The 17,503-nt window shown below is 37.0% G+C and overlaps 1 protein-coding gene across 6 annotated transcripts in view; it reads left to right on the top strand.

The window, feature by feature from the left end:
* The window catches only part of LOC132113067 (collagen alpha-1(XII) chain-like), a 171,910-nt gene that overhangs the window by 124,819 nt on the left and 29,588 nt on the right, over nt 1-17,503 (top strand). For 5 of the 6 annotated variants that reach the window (XM_059520875.1, XM_059520876.1, XM_059520874.1 and 2 more), the window contains 16 exons: nt 693-857; nt 978-1,124; nt 2,254-2,399; nt 2,735-2,864; nt 4,327-4,472; nt 7,008-7,137; nt 7,249-7,385; nt 9,713-9,842; nt 9,949-10,088; nt 10,866-10,998; nt 11,111-11,131; nt 11,234-11,373; nt 12,703-12,832; nt 12,981-13,120; nt 14,948-15,077; nt 16,287-16,429. In XM_059520875.1, coding sequence (XP_059376858.1) covers nt 693-857; nt 978-1,124; nt 2,254-2,399; nt 2,735-2,864; nt 4,327-4,472; nt 7,008-7,137; nt 7,249-7,385; nt 9,713-9,842; nt 9,949-10,088; nt 10,866-10,998; nt 11,111-11,131; nt 11,234-11,373; nt 12,703-12,832; nt 12,981-13,120; nt 14,948-15,077; nt 16,287-16,429 — 2,108 coding nt within the window. The remainder of the gene's footprint in view (nt 1-692; nt 858-977; nt 1,125-2,253; nt 2,400-2,734; nt 2,865-4,326; nt 4,473-7,007; nt 7,138-7,248; nt 7,386-9,712; nt 9,843-9,948; nt 10,089-10,865; nt 10,999-11,110; nt 11,132-11,233; nt 11,374-12,702; nt 12,833-12,980; nt 13,121-14,947; nt 15,078-16,286; nt 16,430-17,503) is intronic. The other variant, XM_059520878.1, reaches the window with a different exon arrangement.

Below are 17,503 nucleotides of genomic sequence, written 5' to 3'. Positions count from 1 at the left end.
CTCACATAGTATGATAGAGTGAGGATGATGGAGCTGAAATTCAAGGAGAACTTTATTCAAAGATAGACACTGAGCAAAAGAATACAATTTGATGCAGATGCTGATATTTATATGACCAAAATATAAGTTGAATTCTGACACCTTGAATGTTAATCAATGAGATCTTTATAACAGTATAGTAGACTAACGACATATACATATGGTATAAATAAGTTTTCTCTTATTTTTAATTATTGTCTTCCAAAAATATGTTTTAGTAAGTATTTAAATGCATAGTTTGATGATCAAAACATATAAATCAGTGCAACCCAATGATGATTGAGAGATGAACAACATTTGAGACTTAGCTTAACATGATAATCATGTAAAATGTTTCTGCAGTCGATTGAGTGTTTATATTGAAATATTTCTAACAATATGCAAGTTATTCTTACTTTTACTTATAAAAAAAACGGTAAAGATTACACAGCAAAAAGACACATGAAGCACGAGTTGAAGGTGGACCTTTTGTAGAATTATACTAAAAGACCTTTTACTTGCTAAAACTATAAACTATCAGCATTTTTTCAGCAATTTCAGCAAAGAGGCCATAAAAATTTGCACATCAAATATGACACGGTTAATACCGTTCTTCATTAGGTTTAATGCCCACCTTGTGTATTTAGACTCGCTAACATTCTCTAATTCCACAGGCCTTGCTTTAAACTACATCCTTCAGAACAATTTCAAGGCTAATGTTGGAATGCGTCCGAACTCTCGGAAGATCGGCGTCTTGGTTACTGATGGCAAGTCTCAGGATGACATCATCGCCAACTCTCAGAAACTACGTGACCAGGGCATTGAGCTGTATGCCATTGGTAAGAACCCGTTTATGCTTTCGGTCAATAAGACTTGGTCTGATATGACTGGTCAGTGAAAGACAATGGGTGATGAGTTTAATTGGGCTTTAACATGTCTTCTGTGGTTTCGATCTCCAGGTGTGAAGAACGCAGATGAGAATGAGCTGAGATCCATTGCTTCAGATCCCGATGAGATCCACATGTACAACGTGGCTGACTTCTCCTTCCTGCTGGACATCGTGGACGACCTGACAAACAACCTGTGTAACAGTGTCAAGGGTCCAGGTACTGTATGACTCCGGCTGAGAGATACAGTGTTTCTGAGGGGAAAAGAATGAAGGACAAATGCCAAATTTACACTGTAAAGGTGGCATATAAACGCTTTTGAGGTTGCATTTAGGCATTTTTTACAAAGAGACTGATATCGACCTCTTTCTGATAAAATGTCTTTAGGATAATAATGTACAATACTTAAATATGATGAATTGTGGCTGAAATGCAGTGTCTCTATTATGTCAACAGCTAAGTCCTCAAAGGTTTTTATTTTATTTTCCTTTTTACAAAATGGAATCCCTGAAGGCTTTGACCTTTTCATGATGAAACTTTGACACTCTGAAACTCGATCCAGGTACAGACATACGTTCCAGGCTCCACAAGAAAGAAAAATGTCTAGAAAACAAAGTCTGGAAAACAAAGACACGATGCTGTTAATATTCTGTGAACTTTTGACTGATTATCTTCTGACATTTCAAGACACATCAGAGCAATGTTAGAGCTGCTACAGTGTTGTAGCTCTTGTAATCTCTGGAGGAAATTCTTCTCCTGTTCTTTTAGTGTAGCGAAGTCAAATATGAGACATGTTTTCTCTGTGAAAGCTCTGCCATGAACCAAAACTCCTATATGATCATTATATATATATATATTAAAAAGGAATGACGCCATTATAATGACTCCCATCATGACCCCCCACCCACAAAAATAAATAAATAATAATAATAAGGTCAATCATCTATATCTCCTTTAAATATTTTGAATATTCAAAATCATTATTCTAAAGAAATGCATCACTGTATGAACTACTACAACTCTAAAATAATTCTAAAATGGCTATATAATTTAAGAGCAACGTTTACCAAATTCAGATTTGCTCAGAAACATTTACATCAATGCATTTAGCAGTCGCTTTTATCCGAAGCAACTTACAGTGCATTCAGGCTATACTATTTTTTTATCAGTATGTGTGTTCCCTGGGAATTGAACCCATGACCTTTTGCACTGCTAACGCACTGCTCTACCACTGAGCCACAGGAACACTAAAGAAACAGTACAGAAACAGCCCTCAGGTGACAGTCTAATGTTGGAGTATGTGAGGGGTCAAAGGTTAAACCCTGATCACCATCATTACCCCTCACAGGAGGAGGCCCCGAGCCACCCACTGATCTAACGACCTCAGAAGTGACCCATTACTCCTTCCGAGCCACCTGGGTCGCCCCTGAAGGCCCCGTGGAGAAGTACAGAATAGAGTATGTGAGCATCGCAGGAGGAGGGGAACCACTACAGGTATGAACACTTCACATGTTTCAAAAGCATCATGATTCCTATTGCCCATTGTTATGGTTATTAAACCCTTAGTATTAAACTTACTTGTGCAATTCATTTAAAACTATTTACGCAGTGCACATTAACAGCAAGAAAGAGCAAAGAAAGACAAAGTGTGGCTTGAGGCATTTCATGCTGAGCCAAAACTAAATTTGTTCAGAAGTCTGTAAGTCCGGAAACAATCTGGAAACGCTAACTTCGATTTGACATAGAAGTGCTTAATGTTGTTTTCTTTGCAAACACAGTCATGTCCTATTCTTGTGAGTCCTCACTTCTCTTCTGTTCCTCTGTTGCAGTTGTTTGTCGACGGGACGGTGACGACTGTTGTCTTGGAGAATCTCACTCCGCTGACGGAGTACATCGTGAAGGTTCACTCAGTGGTGGGAGAGGACAGCAGTGACCCCCTCAAAGGATCAGAGACCACATGTAAGTGTGCATTTACCCACAATTCACTCATCACCAGAACAGCCAGAGCCAATTCCTCAACAAAATGTATCTAAACATAAAAAAAAATAGAAAAATAAAAAAATAATTATTATTTGCACTTTCAATAAATGCTATTGTTTTGGAAGTACATACGTGAGGATATGGTTCTGCGCTTCTCTTTACCATGGTAATACAGTTTATTGCATTGCAATACTAACAATAGTTTTTTCGGACATTTTATATGGTAATGCTATGATATTCTTAACAATTCCTTGGAGTACCATGGAAATACCATGGTATTTGAGGACAGCAATCACTCAATACCAGTGGTATTAAAGTCTCACATCATTACCGTACCATGGTACTGCCACAATACAGAGTTGGGTGAGTCTCACAAAAACATGTCTAATTAAAAAACGAAACAAAACAAAAAATTCAATAATTGATCGAAAGCTATACAGTAAAAACATTTATAATGTTACAGAAGATTTCTGAAATGCTGTTCTTTTGACAAACAATCCAGAAGAATAAAATGTGTCAGTTTCTACAAAAAATATGAAGCAGCACAACCGTTTAAGACATTGATAATAATTGGAAATGTTTCTTGCGCAGGAAATCTGCATATTGTGACACTGAAGACTGGAGCAATGATGCTGAAAATTCAGCTTTGATCACAGGAATAAATTACTGTTGTAGTATCTTACAATATTACAGTTTTTACTGCATTTTTGATCAAATAAATGCAGCCTTGTTGAGCATAAAATACTTTTTTCAAAAACATTACCAAAACTTACAGACCACAAAGTTTTGAACGATAGTGTATATACATTTACGGTAAGAAAAATTTGATTTATTTTTAATAGTGTGTCAATACAAAAACTTTAATGCTACTGTGTAATTTTGTATATTTATTCGAAAAACAGTTCAGTTGTTGTAGGTTTGGTGAGATTCACCCAATAAAACATCATCTTTGCTTTTGTATAAAAAATGACCAAGATTTTCTGATGTTTAGTCAGTTGCTGAGAAGGTGCAAATAAAATGCTATGCAATGTGTATTTGCTAATATTGCTGTACCCTTTTTTCCAACCCTTAATTTTTTCAATTACCACTATGACTTAACGCTTACGTCATCATTCCTTTTACAGTGCTCTGAATGTAACAGTGTTGCATATGGCATGATGCTGCTTTGCATCGCAGAGGGTCATTGTATTATTTCATTTGTTGTCTGTGTGTTGACATTTGCATATCTGTTTGTCTGTCCGACATATCCATCACGTGAGTATCCCATGATCATTCTCATCCAACCACTGTCTCTCATGGCGTTCCATTCCACCTTGTCACACATCCATCATTTCATCCGGAATGCTTCCATGTTCCCATTCGAGCTTCAGTCCACTTAGATGGATAGTCAGGGATCAAACAGCAGAAGAGAAAGAGAGAAAAGTTATGTTCCTTTCTGTAGTGCCTCTCAGTCCTGTGAGGAACATGAACATCTACAAAGAGCGCTCCACCTCCATGAATGTGAGATGGGACGCGGTCGAAGGGGCCACAGGCTACATGCTTCTCTACAGCGCCTTTAATGCCACTGATCCCTCTGTGGAACAGGAGGTACGGTGACGCCACACATTTCAACCACTGCCCAGTCTGCTGTCCCGTCACATATAGTCAGCCAGCCTTTTGGAAAGTCCAGTCTTGAAGCTGAATATTTAAAATAATAAACACAAAATGTGCTAATAATTTGCATCAGGACAAAATGTTCTAATGGAAACCCAATGGTGCTATGCAGCTCAAATCTGTCAACAGCTATGACATACTGTAGCAGAAAGAGGAAATGGAAAGCATTTTTGGAGATATTGTAGATACCACAGGTGGTAGGTTAATATTTATTGGGTTCAAAAAAACTCCTTTATATTGCAGCTTTTGGAAAATAACAGCTCATTAGCGCTTTGGGGCTTGTTAGCACAGTTCCTCTTTAAAGTATTTCACACAGTGAGAAGATCCAGAGGTCTCGACGTCAGTTCTGGCGGGAATCTGATGTCCACAGGGCTTGTCAGACAGAGCAGATGTTTCAATATTGTTCATTAGAAGAAAAAAGAGAAAAGAGTATGCTTAGAGTTTTTGGTATAGTTGGTAGACACAGTCATAATGTCTTCATTGCAAAAAAAGTATTTTCTTCTTTTTTTCTTACTCTTATTTTCCAGTTCAATCTATCTAAACATTCGTAAAAAAAGAAGCAAAGTTAAGCCTTGTTTTCTGAAAAATGTCTCAAAATTAACCCTATATTGCATGAAATATTACTTAAACATGGTAAAAAATGTTTTGCATGTTTTTATTACTTAAAATGAGCTAAATAACTGATATATAATTTTTTTTAAAAAAAAGTTTAGGGGGGGGGGGGGGGGGGGGGGTTGTTGGTAAATTGTTGCCATATGGCAACAATATGCAATCGTGGAAAGTACCATAAAATCAAAACAAATTTCAAAAAACAAATTTTAATTAAAACAAGACTCAACAAATCCATCTTATACTTAGTGAAATGTTTTTAACAAACATTTATACAGTAAAAACATTATATAATTTCAACAGTTATCTGAAATGTCTGGTAATAATAACCAGGAGCCTGTCTCACTGAAATACACTTTTCATTCGTTTCATTTCATTTCATTCTCTTCATGCATTGTGAAAGTCAACAAAGCAGTTCCTCTCTGCAGTGAAGCAGAGGAAAACTGCACACTTGGAGCACTTGCTTCTCACAATGCCCTTGCATCCTGGTATTTTGCATCTGCCCTTGTCAGATGCATGCAAGGGACAGTGGTCTGTGCAGTCTCTGTGGACAGAATCTGGCAGGACAAAGCTTTGGGGCCCTCTTTTATTTTTCCCCACAACAACAGCTTGTGAAACTCTCATCCAGGTTTACATCAACCTCGTTGTCTTCATCACTGTCCACCAGCTCATCCTCACTCTGCTCTAGCAGAACAGCTATTTCTGCCCTATTCTCTTTCCCTCTCCCATAGAAGTAGCTTGGATGCATCTTTTATGGAGAAATTGGGATAATGTGTTACAGATAACCTGGAAAAAATTGCTTAAATCACAAAATAAAATAAAGAATTATAATGTTTTTACCTTTAAAATATAATAATATAATAATATAATATAAAAGGCAATCTTCAGACAGTGATGTTTGCATGTCAATGTCCATGAGCAAAATCATAGATTTTATATCACAGCTTTTTGGAAAATTAAGATAAAGTAATTGTTGCTATATGGCAACGCTATGCAACAGAGGGTTAAGTTGGTTTATGCTTGAAACAAGAACAAATGTCTGCCAACAGGGTAGGAAATGTATTTGTCCTTGCTTTAAACAAAAATTACATTTTAATATATTGTCTGTGTTTTTTGGACTGTGTGTGTCCTTAATAAACATTTATATATATATATATATATATATATATATATATATATATATATATAGTGTTATGTGTGTGTGTGTGTGTGTGTATACAGGTGTATGTATCTATATATATGTATATATACTGTATATATTAAATTTATCTTGATTTAGGGATGTTTAGATATTTGTTCTGGAAAACAAAACAAAAATACAGAGTAAGAAAATAATTTTTGCATTGGGATTCAGAATTCAAGACAAGACTAAAATATCATAATTTCTACCATCATATATAAATTTAAAGGATTTATAGATATTTTAAAGGTATTTGTTCTAAAACTGTCCTGCTAAAAAGACCAGCAAATGTTGTTTTAAATACCGATCCCCTGCATTTCTGCCCCCTTTTTCAAAATGAACCCTATTTACTTTTTGGCCATAATTGTTCATGGTATTCTAAACTTTGTTACTCTTTTGTTACAAATGTAACTCTCTTTTCCTCACAGGTCTCTGAGAACTTTTTTCAGCTTAGTGTTATTTTAGTATTACTGATAACATATTTCAGTAATCACTGATATTTATTTTTCTTTTGTAACAGTTTTACTTTAGGTTAATATAATAACTCTGGTTCAGCATCCATGTCATTCATAAGCTGTTTTAGAAATTCTAGCTGGTCCGACCTGGTCTTTTCAGCAGTGGCATGTCCCCTTGAACAAGTCCACCATCCCTTTCATTTGTGATGTGGTTGACTTTCACAGATGCGTGTGAAAGGAACAGTCACTGACGTCCAGCTGAAGAAGCTTCGTCCCAACACCGCCTACAGAGTTTCCATCTTCGCCCTGTTCGGCGATTTCGCCAGTGAACCTCTCTCTGATCGGGGGGTGACCCGTAGGTGGCACTAGGGCTTTCTTCCCCTCAGCAGGGATGTTTAGCACATCTATCTGATTCTCATCGTTTGTTTGTCTCTTGCTTTTTTTTGTATCTCTGCATTATCTGTAGTGCCTATTCCTCCGTCCGGTGAGCTGAGGATCACAGACGTTACCCACAGCACCATGCAGCTGGACTGGGATCCTGCGCCCGGCGCCGTTCGTAAATACATCATCACTTACAAGCCAGAGGGAGGAGAGTCGAAGGAGGTAAGGTCAAGCTCATCAGCTTTTGGTGACCTCTGTCCGTTCTGACAAATCACTGAATAGGCCAGTCATTTGTGATTATATGTGAAGAGAACTGTGTTCAGAAAAGTTACACTGGCATTTTCTTTTTCATCTTACCATTTTGATATTTAAAAGGTGTGTTTATAAGTGCATTAGAAACTGGGGTAACTGCTGTATTTCCAAAATCACCACATGCTGTCAGATATTTGCATTTTCATTTAGCCCGTCTGCCGTTTTTGTTCAGATCAACTGTATATAACATACATAATCATATATTAGATGTTTATTCTTTCATTAAGATGTCAAATTTTGTGTTACTTGAACTGTAAAGTTGTTTCAGTCATAGTTTGTGATGAATTTATAATAACAGAATATCCTAATTGACAACAGCTGCTGGTTCCAATATTTTTTTTATTTTTAGAAAAATCACAGGTCTCTTTGAACAGATAACCACTGAAAGGTTCTCAAAGGAAACACAATCACAAGTGTAGTTTTAGAGGTCTGATAGTAAAAGTGATTTGTACTTGTAATATTAAGGTTTTTTTGACAATCATATCACACCGGCCACAACGAAAAGCTCCGAGGGCCACACGCGGCCTGCCGTCCACGTGTTGAGTAGTGCTGCATTTGGGAATAATTGTGTGCACAGCTTATCAGCTGTTGAAAAACAATCTTGTTTTCAAATGTGCAAAGCCTTCCTGGGTCACTGTGGAAGCCTTCCTATGGAAAGATTCCTGTCTGTTTACACAATGCATCCAGGCAGACAACCAAGAAAGAGACTCATGTTGATGGATTTGGGACCTTTTAACATATCAGAAATTACATTGCACAAGTCAGTGGAGACAGCAGCTGCCGAGAGAGAGTGCAGCTGCTCTCCAGAGCTTCAGCTACGACCATCATCTACCAAAGATTGCGAGAGCAGACACACGATAAAAAAAGATGGAGTTCTGAGTGGCATGCTTTGGGATGTGTATTTTATGGGTGGGATTTTTTTCCTATGATTTTTTTCTTTTTTAACTCTCAGTGGCAGTTTTGAACTCAGCATTTCTCCACATCCTGAGGCATTAATCATGACTCAGTTCTGCTCATAACTCTTCGTTCTGGGATGAAAAGATGAAACAAACATGCACACAAATGTGGGTCCAGGTGGATGGCGGCAGCTCCACCTGGAGATTACCTTACACTGGAGATCAAAGATCAGGTCTAATTCTGCAGGAATTTGTTGTTTCTCTCAACGTCAACCCCTCTCTAGCAAAAAATGCATCACATGTTAGGGTGGCCATCCATCTGGTTTTAGGTAGGACAGTTCCTGAATGATTCAGTGTTTCTGAATGAACTGGGCGAGTCAACGATTCAATAAGCCATTTATAAAGACAGCTGCATACTAAGATAGTGCCCTTACTATTTTTAGCATTTTTATAGCATAGATAGCAAGCGTAGAATGCTAATACTGGACATGGTTCTGATATCAGCTTGCTTCATTCCTAAATGAATCAGCTCTTTTGAACAAATCAGTTGAAAGGGAAAATCAGTTACTCACTCATTAGGGCTTGTCGCCACCAACTTGTATTTTTTGTTTCATTTTTAAAGTATTATGTCATAGTCTTATATTCAGTGTACTTTATATTTGACACATTCATCTATTAACCATATTTATGCAATTGTAACAACAGTGTAAATGCATTTGTGGCATATCTGATCTGCATTAAACAGTCTGCGTAAAAACATCTAAATGCCACTTCAGATGCGGCTTGTGTGCTACTTCTGGAGTGCAAAGATGGATTTTTTTCAATACATGAAATAGGCTGATTACATTTATTCCACATTGTTGTAGGATTTACTACAATTAATTCCAAAGAAATAACAAGTTACACATTGGATTAAACATGACATTTTAAAAGAGACAAACTGAAATCTGTGCATAATTTTATTTCCAAATTTAAATTTATTTTAATATAATAATATATGACGAAATTATATTTATATATTCAAGGTGATCTGGATTACTAAATCAGATCACAGTAATTAGATACTAAAATACTTCAAATCAGATTACGGTTACATTTTTTGATTACATGATTGCATGCTATTAACACAATGGCAGTAAAGTGTTAATCATTTACTGATAAAAGTAATCTAAAAGTAATCATTAAGTAATCAGATTACATTACCTAAATTGCGTAATATAATAGATAATATTGCTGACTACACTTTACGCAGTGTCCTTGGGAATCAGTAAAAGATTATAATTTAGTCTTTTTGCTGTGTATTTTTGTGGCTGTAACTGCACTTCTCATGTTTCATTTTAGCTTGAAGTTGACGGAGCTCTAACCTTTAGAGGACTGGATAATCTCATTTCCCAAACGGAATACGATGTGGCTGTGACTCCTGTGTATGATTCTGGGACCGGAAACCCAATGCTTAACCAAGCCATTACAGGTACCGGACCAGGGGTCCATTATCAATGAATAACCTCTGTAAAGTGAAGCAACACTTGACTGCTAAATGTTTCAAGTGCTTAATTGTAACCTGAAACTCATTCTAGATGTTGTCCCCGCTCCGAAGAACTTGAGGTTCTCTCGAGTGACCCAGACCAGTTTCAGGGCTCACTGGGAGCACGGTGCTCCTGATGTCTCCCTCTACCGCGTCGGCTGGACCAAGAGTGGAGAGAACAACTTTCAATATGTAAGACATCAGAGACCTAACTTGAGTTCTGATTCATCTAGTTGAAATACTAAAGATTTGTCTTCAACTGTGTATTTCCTCTCCTTCCCATAAAATCCTAAATATTACATCACACATTACACTCGGAGGTATAAAGTAGCATAGAGTAATAGTACTGTATGTTTACTCCATTGTAATTTCACTTAGAAAGTACAAGGAACACATCATATACATTTTCTAGATATTTAAAAATAAAAATTACATGTTAAAACCTTTAGTGTTTATACTTAAAAAAACTGGTGTTTTTTAACATAATTACTGTTTTTTATTAACATAATTTGATAAATATCATAAATCTATCATTTATTTATATATATATTCCAATTTAATTGGAGTTATTTTGTTGTGCGTTTCCGCCGTTTTTTTTTTGACTATTCAGTATAGTTTTTAGTTTCAGTTTCCAGTTTTCTCTATTTTAGTTCTTCAGCATCTCTGTGTGTGTGTGTGTGTATTTTATTTCATGCAATGAACTGTTTTTAAGTGCGTAGTAAATACTTTTGTGAAAAGTAAAAATGAAAGATAATAAATCAAAAAAAAAAAAAAAATCAATGTCCTGAAATTTTTGACATAGTACCTTGTACTTCTCAGTACTGTTTTACACCCCTGCATGCAATAGTGATTGTTAGTGTCTGGCAGTAGTAACAAGCAGTACTGTTATTTGTGTCTCAGTATTAGTAAATGTTAACTGCAGATTTAACTGTTGCTGTATTATGTAGCTAATAGCACTGTGTTCCTCAGGATATCTTGAACAGCGAGGACACCACTCTCCTTCTGGAGAACCTGGAGCCAGACACCCTCTATGATGTTTCTGTCACTGCCATTTACCCCGATGAGTCTGAGAGCGAAGATCTTCTGGGCAGCCAACGCACATGTAAGAAACCCCGAAATCCAAATGTTAGACTTTTTCCATTTATTGCACTTTAGACACCACATGTGCATTTGACAATCTCTCACTCTTTCTCTCTCTGCCCTGCTGACCGCAGTATCCAAGGTTATAACACCCGGTGAGTCTGGTGTTTTTAAGATACATGACATTTAACATATGGATCCCATATGGATATAAGGATGTGTTAGAACACTGAAATATCAAATGTTGTTTCTTATAGCTCCTAGCGGACCTCCTCAAAACCTCCAGGTGTTCAATGCGACTACCACCTCCCTCACCGCCAAGTGGGATCATGCTCCTGGAAAAGTGCAGAACTATAGGATCACCTACATACCGGTTGCAGGAGGAAGATCACAAACGGTAAAGAACATTTTTACAGTTTTTATGTTCATATTGTTGATATTACATTTAGTCTTTTTAATTTAATTAGTTAGTCAGTTAATGAAGATGTAAAAACTGCATGCACATTCAATCACAGTAAGATTGAAACATTTATTTATATGGAAGAAATGTATTATTTTACTTAGCATGGATGCATTAAATTCATCAAATGAGACAGTAAAGATATTTATATATATATATACTTTTTAATATTCATCAAAGAATTCTTAAACAATCATGGTATCCACAAAAATATGAAGCAGCCCAGCTGTTTCAACAGTTGATAATAATAATCTTGTTTCTTGATCATTAGAATGATTTCTGACGATCACGTGACGCTGAAGACTGGCGTAATGTTGCTAAAAATTCAGCTTTACAACACAGGAATAAATGACATATAAATTAAAGTATATTCAAATAGAAACGGATCTTTTAAATTGTGATAATACTTCACATGTCATGTTCATGTTATTACAGTATTTCTGATCAAAAAAAGAAAGAAAGTTCTTTCAAAAAAATTCCTACCGACCCCAAACCTTTGAAAGATAACATGATATATTTCTGTTAACTTACATCTGTAGTTTACATTATGTCTTTAGATTTATGCCATCACTGTAAAGCACAGGAATAGTTTTAATCTAAATGATTTATTGTTTTATTGCCCTTATATTTCATATGAATTGCCACTCTGGCTGGAAATATCTGAAAGTCCATTTAATTTTCCCTACAGGTTGCTGTTTTTGGTTTAGCTGGTCCAACTAAAAGTGCAAATCTTAGGCTGTTTAAGATGTTTTTATCTGCAGAATCAACTATCATCTTATTATTTTCCATGTTTTCATGCTATCTGAATGGGTGTTGTTTTTCTATACTAAAGTCTTTGCAGTGACTTTTCCAGCCTCTGTTTTCTTCATCAAGAAGGCAGATTTACACTGGCAGCAGTCATAGGAATAACAGCATAAAACTAAACGCTGTTTTGGTCCGCTGAAAAACAGTCCTTTCTGCAATCGTACAGTATTTGTGATGTGTTGTTCCTGACATTTATTATTATTATTTAAAGGAATAATTTGGGCTATAAAAACTACGACAAGCTGTTGATTACCACAGAAAATGATTCATCCTTCTCTTTGTCGACAAAAAAACAAAAATAAAATTTAGAACAATGAAAAAGAATGGCAGGTTTGTTTAATCATGCTGAAGAATAATTATTTAATAATTTTGTGTTTGCCAGTGTACATATAATATAAACACAAATAGTGGAGCTCATCCTTTGACTCATCTGACAACACAAATGAATTCTCTCTGTCACAGACACAGATTGGAGGGAAGAAAAACACTGTTATTCTGCAGAAACTGACTCCAGACACTCCCTACTACATCACGGTTGCTGCAATCTATGCAAATGGAGATGCCAAAGACATTTCTGGCCAAGGAAAGACATGTATGTCACGTGACTTTACTGCATTCATTAGACCTGTTGGTTACCCAGCTACATTAATGCACTTTTTCAGATAGTGCTTAAATTATATAAAGTAGCTCATTGTTGACACATTGAATTATTGAATTGAGTTTAATGTGTGTTCCCACAGTATCGCTGGGCAGTGTGAGAAACCTTCAGGTCACGGACCCCACGGTCAGCACTCTGAATGTACGCTGGGAGCCGGCTGAAGGGAGCGTACGGCAATACAGGATTTACTACCAGACCGTCACAGGGGGCGCAGAAGACATGGTACGTCCCATGGCACCTCCTAACACTTATATTATGTTCCGGGTCAATTTGACCCGTGTTTTTGAGCTGTCTGAAATACTGGTTACCCTTCAATGCTTTTCTTGAAATTGTGTGACCACTTCTTATTTAAGTCGCACTGAGGTGCTGTGGAATGTTTGTTGGAAATGTATTATTACGATTGTAATGTTGGCAGATCAATGTGAATTTCTGACTTGGTTAAAGATTAAAGGCAGGTGAACATGTATTTTGTTATGTCAGTTTCTCAACTACCATCTAAGGCCATGTCCACACGTACATAGGTATTTTTATAATCAGAGTTTTTCCTTCTTCCATTTAAAAAAAATATCTGTCCATATGAAAATGCAAACGCATGCTATGAAGCACTGTCAAGAGCATGCCAAGCCAACAGGTGGCGATATAATCTAAACCATAAAGCCATGTTGGCCAATCAGAAGCCTGTGCAGTGCAGGGTCCAACATCACAAGCCAAAAACTCTGGTTTCGCTGTCTACATGATAACACTGCAACCTGAGTTTTTGAAAATCTTCACCCTGGGAGGAGTTTTCAAAAAGGTCTGATTTCAGTGACCCGTTGCTGCATTTGCGTGTGGACGAACTGCCAAACTGCGTAGAAAAATCTAAGGTTTTAAAGATAACCGCGTTCATGTGGACAGAGCCTGCAAGTGTATTACAATTTATTACATTTATGCATTTTGCCGATCATTTTATTTTGTATATATTGAAGGCGTAAGATTTTATCCATTCATTATGGAAGCCCATGTCTGCCCCTGAAAAATTATATTAAAAAGGTAATTGCGACTTAACTCACAATTCCATTTTTTTTTCTCAATTGTGTTTAGAATAGATATAAACTCACAATTGAAAAGTCAGAATTGCGAGATATAAAGTCAGAATTGCTAGAAATAAACTTGCAATTCTGACTTTTTCTCAGAATTTATATTCTGTAGATCTGACTTTATAACTGGCAATTGCGAGTTTTATCTGACAAAAAAAAAAGTCAGAATTGTGAGATTTAAACTCGCAATTGTTAGAAAAAAAAATCTGAATTGCTAGATAGAAAGTTGCAATTACTTTCATTTGGTGGTGGAAATGGGCTTTCATAGTTTATGAATGCGTTTTTTGTAGTTCATTATCATTTAAAGAGACATGCACTGAAACGGGTCGCTATGAACAAAGTTGATTTTGACAAGGTAAAAAGGAAGTTGTTTTGTATTACTACTGAAGAATTTTAACGAAGTATGTTATAGACATTTCATGGAGACCCACAATAATCATACCAACTTGTGGGAAATGGGCATCTGATGTCCTCTTTAATAATATAACTGATGCAAAAATCCAATGGATCTACGTACATTGAAGGCCAGAATAGTATAATGATATATAACTCATAGAGACCAGAAAGCAACCATCAAGCATCCACTTAGACAAGTGCATCAAAATGTAATAAATACACATATAAAGTGACGTGACATTCAGCCAAGTATGGTGACCCATACTCAGAATTCGTGCTCTGCATTTAACCCATCCGAAGTGCACACACATAGAGCAGTGAACACACACACACACACACACACACACACACACACCATGAACACACACCCAGAGCAGTGGGCAGCCATTTATGCTGCGGCGCCCGGGGAGCAGTTGGGGGTTCGATGCCTTGCTCAAGGGCACCTAAGTCGTGGTATTGAAGGTGGAGAGAGAGCTGTACATATAACACATAGCAGCAGTCCCTCAACCATTCTAAGCATTGTGTGATTTTTCAGAGGCTAGAAAATGAAAACCTTTCATTGTTTTAATGTTCTCAGGTCCAGGTTCCTGGAAGCTCCACCAGTACAGTTCTGAAGAACCTACAGTCTGATACTGAGTACACAGTAACAGTGGTACCAGTATACGTTCCTGGAGAGGGCAAGCGCATGTCAGAGAATGGAAAAACCCGTGAGTTGATGCAGCCTTTTCTTATTTTAGCATTACTGGAAAGCAACAAATTCCCATATTTATCCATCATATACTCCCCAGTAACTGGAACCCTTTTGCCAAAGTTTTCACTCCAGAATGTGCAAAGTGCAGTTTTCTGGCTTTAACATTAAAGTCATGCACTTAGAATATTAGAGACTTGTCCAAAGATTAAATCAGCTTTATTGGATTGATCACTAAGGGAGAAATGCCAATGTGCTGGCAACCCCATAAATGTGACTCCAGTCTTGACTTAATGAGCCTTCTTTATGGGGTGTAATGACTGGAGATGCTTGTGTGAGGCTTACGAACAATCTATTTCCCCAAATGGAAAACCCAGGGAGGTGCAAGGACATAAAAGCAGCCTTATTTACGGCTGTCAGGTCAATGCTCCTCATTCAGAGTCAAACTAACTGATTTTTGTTGGCGTCATTGTCTTTTACCAAGCGGTTTACTTCCCATCATCTCCATTTAGCTTTGCGTGACTGTGCCACGCTAATGCAAGTGTTTGTTTGGAATCAAGGTTTTTGCTGGTGGAAATCTATTAAAAATCTATATCTATTATTCTGTTCTGCTTTTTGTTTTCATGCACCATTCACGATGTATGTTATCGAAAGCAGTGTGCATTTTAAAATTCTAGATATAGCCTAGTTTTCCCAACTTAATTTTGAATGTTTAAATGTCCAGAACGGAAATTTGAACACTGAATAAAGTTTATTTTGTTGACATTTTAAAGAAAAGAAAGCCAAATAACCCAAAATCTCAAAATTGACCAGTGTATTAACAAAAATCTCAATTTACTCTACAGCTAAACAAGCTGTACAAAAGCTAAACATATAATGGCTGTCTTTTAATTTTGGGGTGAAATATACCCTGGACATGCCCCAAAGCTGCCATATTTCTTAAGATTAAACCAAAAGCTGACTATCAAGTATCCGAGTGGGTTCTTACCATCAGTTTTGTTTTAAAGGCAATTTTAATCAAAAACGAAACGTCTCTCTTCATCTTTTGAAAGGCTGTTGTAATTTCTTTCTGTGGTGGCTGACACTGAAACTAGTAATGTGTTTAAACCTGCATGCATTAGGGCTCCTGTAAATAGTTGTACATTCTGTTCCTCTATAAACACTCTAAACACACCCCTTTTACTGTCTTTGTTTTTTATGATGCTGCTCCTGCTCCTGTCTAAAACAGTGACTCGGACCCCTGCCAAGAACATCCGTGTTTATAACCCCACCACAAACACCCTGAACGTGCGCTGGGAGCCAGCCTCTGGAGATGTGCTGCAGTACCGGGTCGCCTACTCCCCCCTCTCTGGAACCCGTCCCCCTCAGTCTGTAAGTCCTCAACGTTAGGCTCGCGTGAAAGATCGTACAGGAAATAATGCCACGACAAATGTCAGTCTCTCAACCACTTGAGCGTAATGGTCTGTTTGCAGTCTATCCCTCACAAAGATGTTTATGTTTTTAATGTAATGCAGCCTCGTTCTCACATGAACTTCATTGCTTGAGAGGGATATTCACAAAGCTCCAAAATCCTTAAATGACTTTTATTATCGTCAGATGTTGCGTAAAGTAAGCAGCTATATGAAATCTTGAGCCCAAACCTGTTTTATTTCAGCACTGAGGAAAACAGTTTAAACATCCAGTCTTATGTCTTAACAGAACAAGCTTCTTATCTGCAGCCACAAAAGCTTTATGGAATATTGTTATGGAAGCACATCTTTTCCGTCATTGTGGCCAGTTTTCCAAATTCTCTGCGCTTTCATTTTAACCTCCAACCTATGATGAATTTTTTACCTTTTCCACTGGAACCTTGAAAAACTCCAGAAGTGCAATCAATTGCCCACTGAACTCAGTCTTCAAAATAAAGGAAAGTGTAGTCAGGAACGCGAAAAGTGAGTTTCCAGTGTCATTAATTGGGAAGTCAGTGACCCCTGACCTGGCGTTGTGAAGAGCAGTGAAAGGAGGTGATTGCATGACACTGTCAGCACATTATTCACTTGAATTGCTACAACTGCTACACTATTAACACATCAAAGGAATGTTTCCACTGCATTGGCTGAGCAAGTGATCGCTAATGAAATCAGCCGCGACACAAACATCAGTGAGTGCAAGAGGTCATCTGTAGAAAAACAGACAAACTTCTTTCTCAGAGTGTAATATATCAGAGATGGTAAAGCCAACAGTTTTGATGTGTGCGATCTTAAGAGATTAAATGTTGAGGGACATATCATTTTGCACAAAGATTTTTTGATTTGTTTTGCTTTGTGACATTCTTAATATTAAACACCACTCATTCACATTAGTATAATGAAAAGAAACCCCCCTATTTTTTTGGTCAAAAATGATTGGATAGAATTATTTTCTTCACAAGTTTTACAGAATAAGAATCTGATAAGAATGAACGGT

This window comes from Carassius carassius, chromosome 32, assembly GCF_963082965.1.
Source record: "Carassius carassius chromosome 32, fCarCar2.1, whole genome shotgun sequence".
In the NCBI taxonomy this organism is placed as follows: Eukaryota; Metazoa; Chordata; class Actinopteri; order Cypriniformes; family Cyprinidae; genus Carassius; species Carassius carassius.
This window is presented reverse-complemented; position numbering and strand designations above follow the sequence as displayed.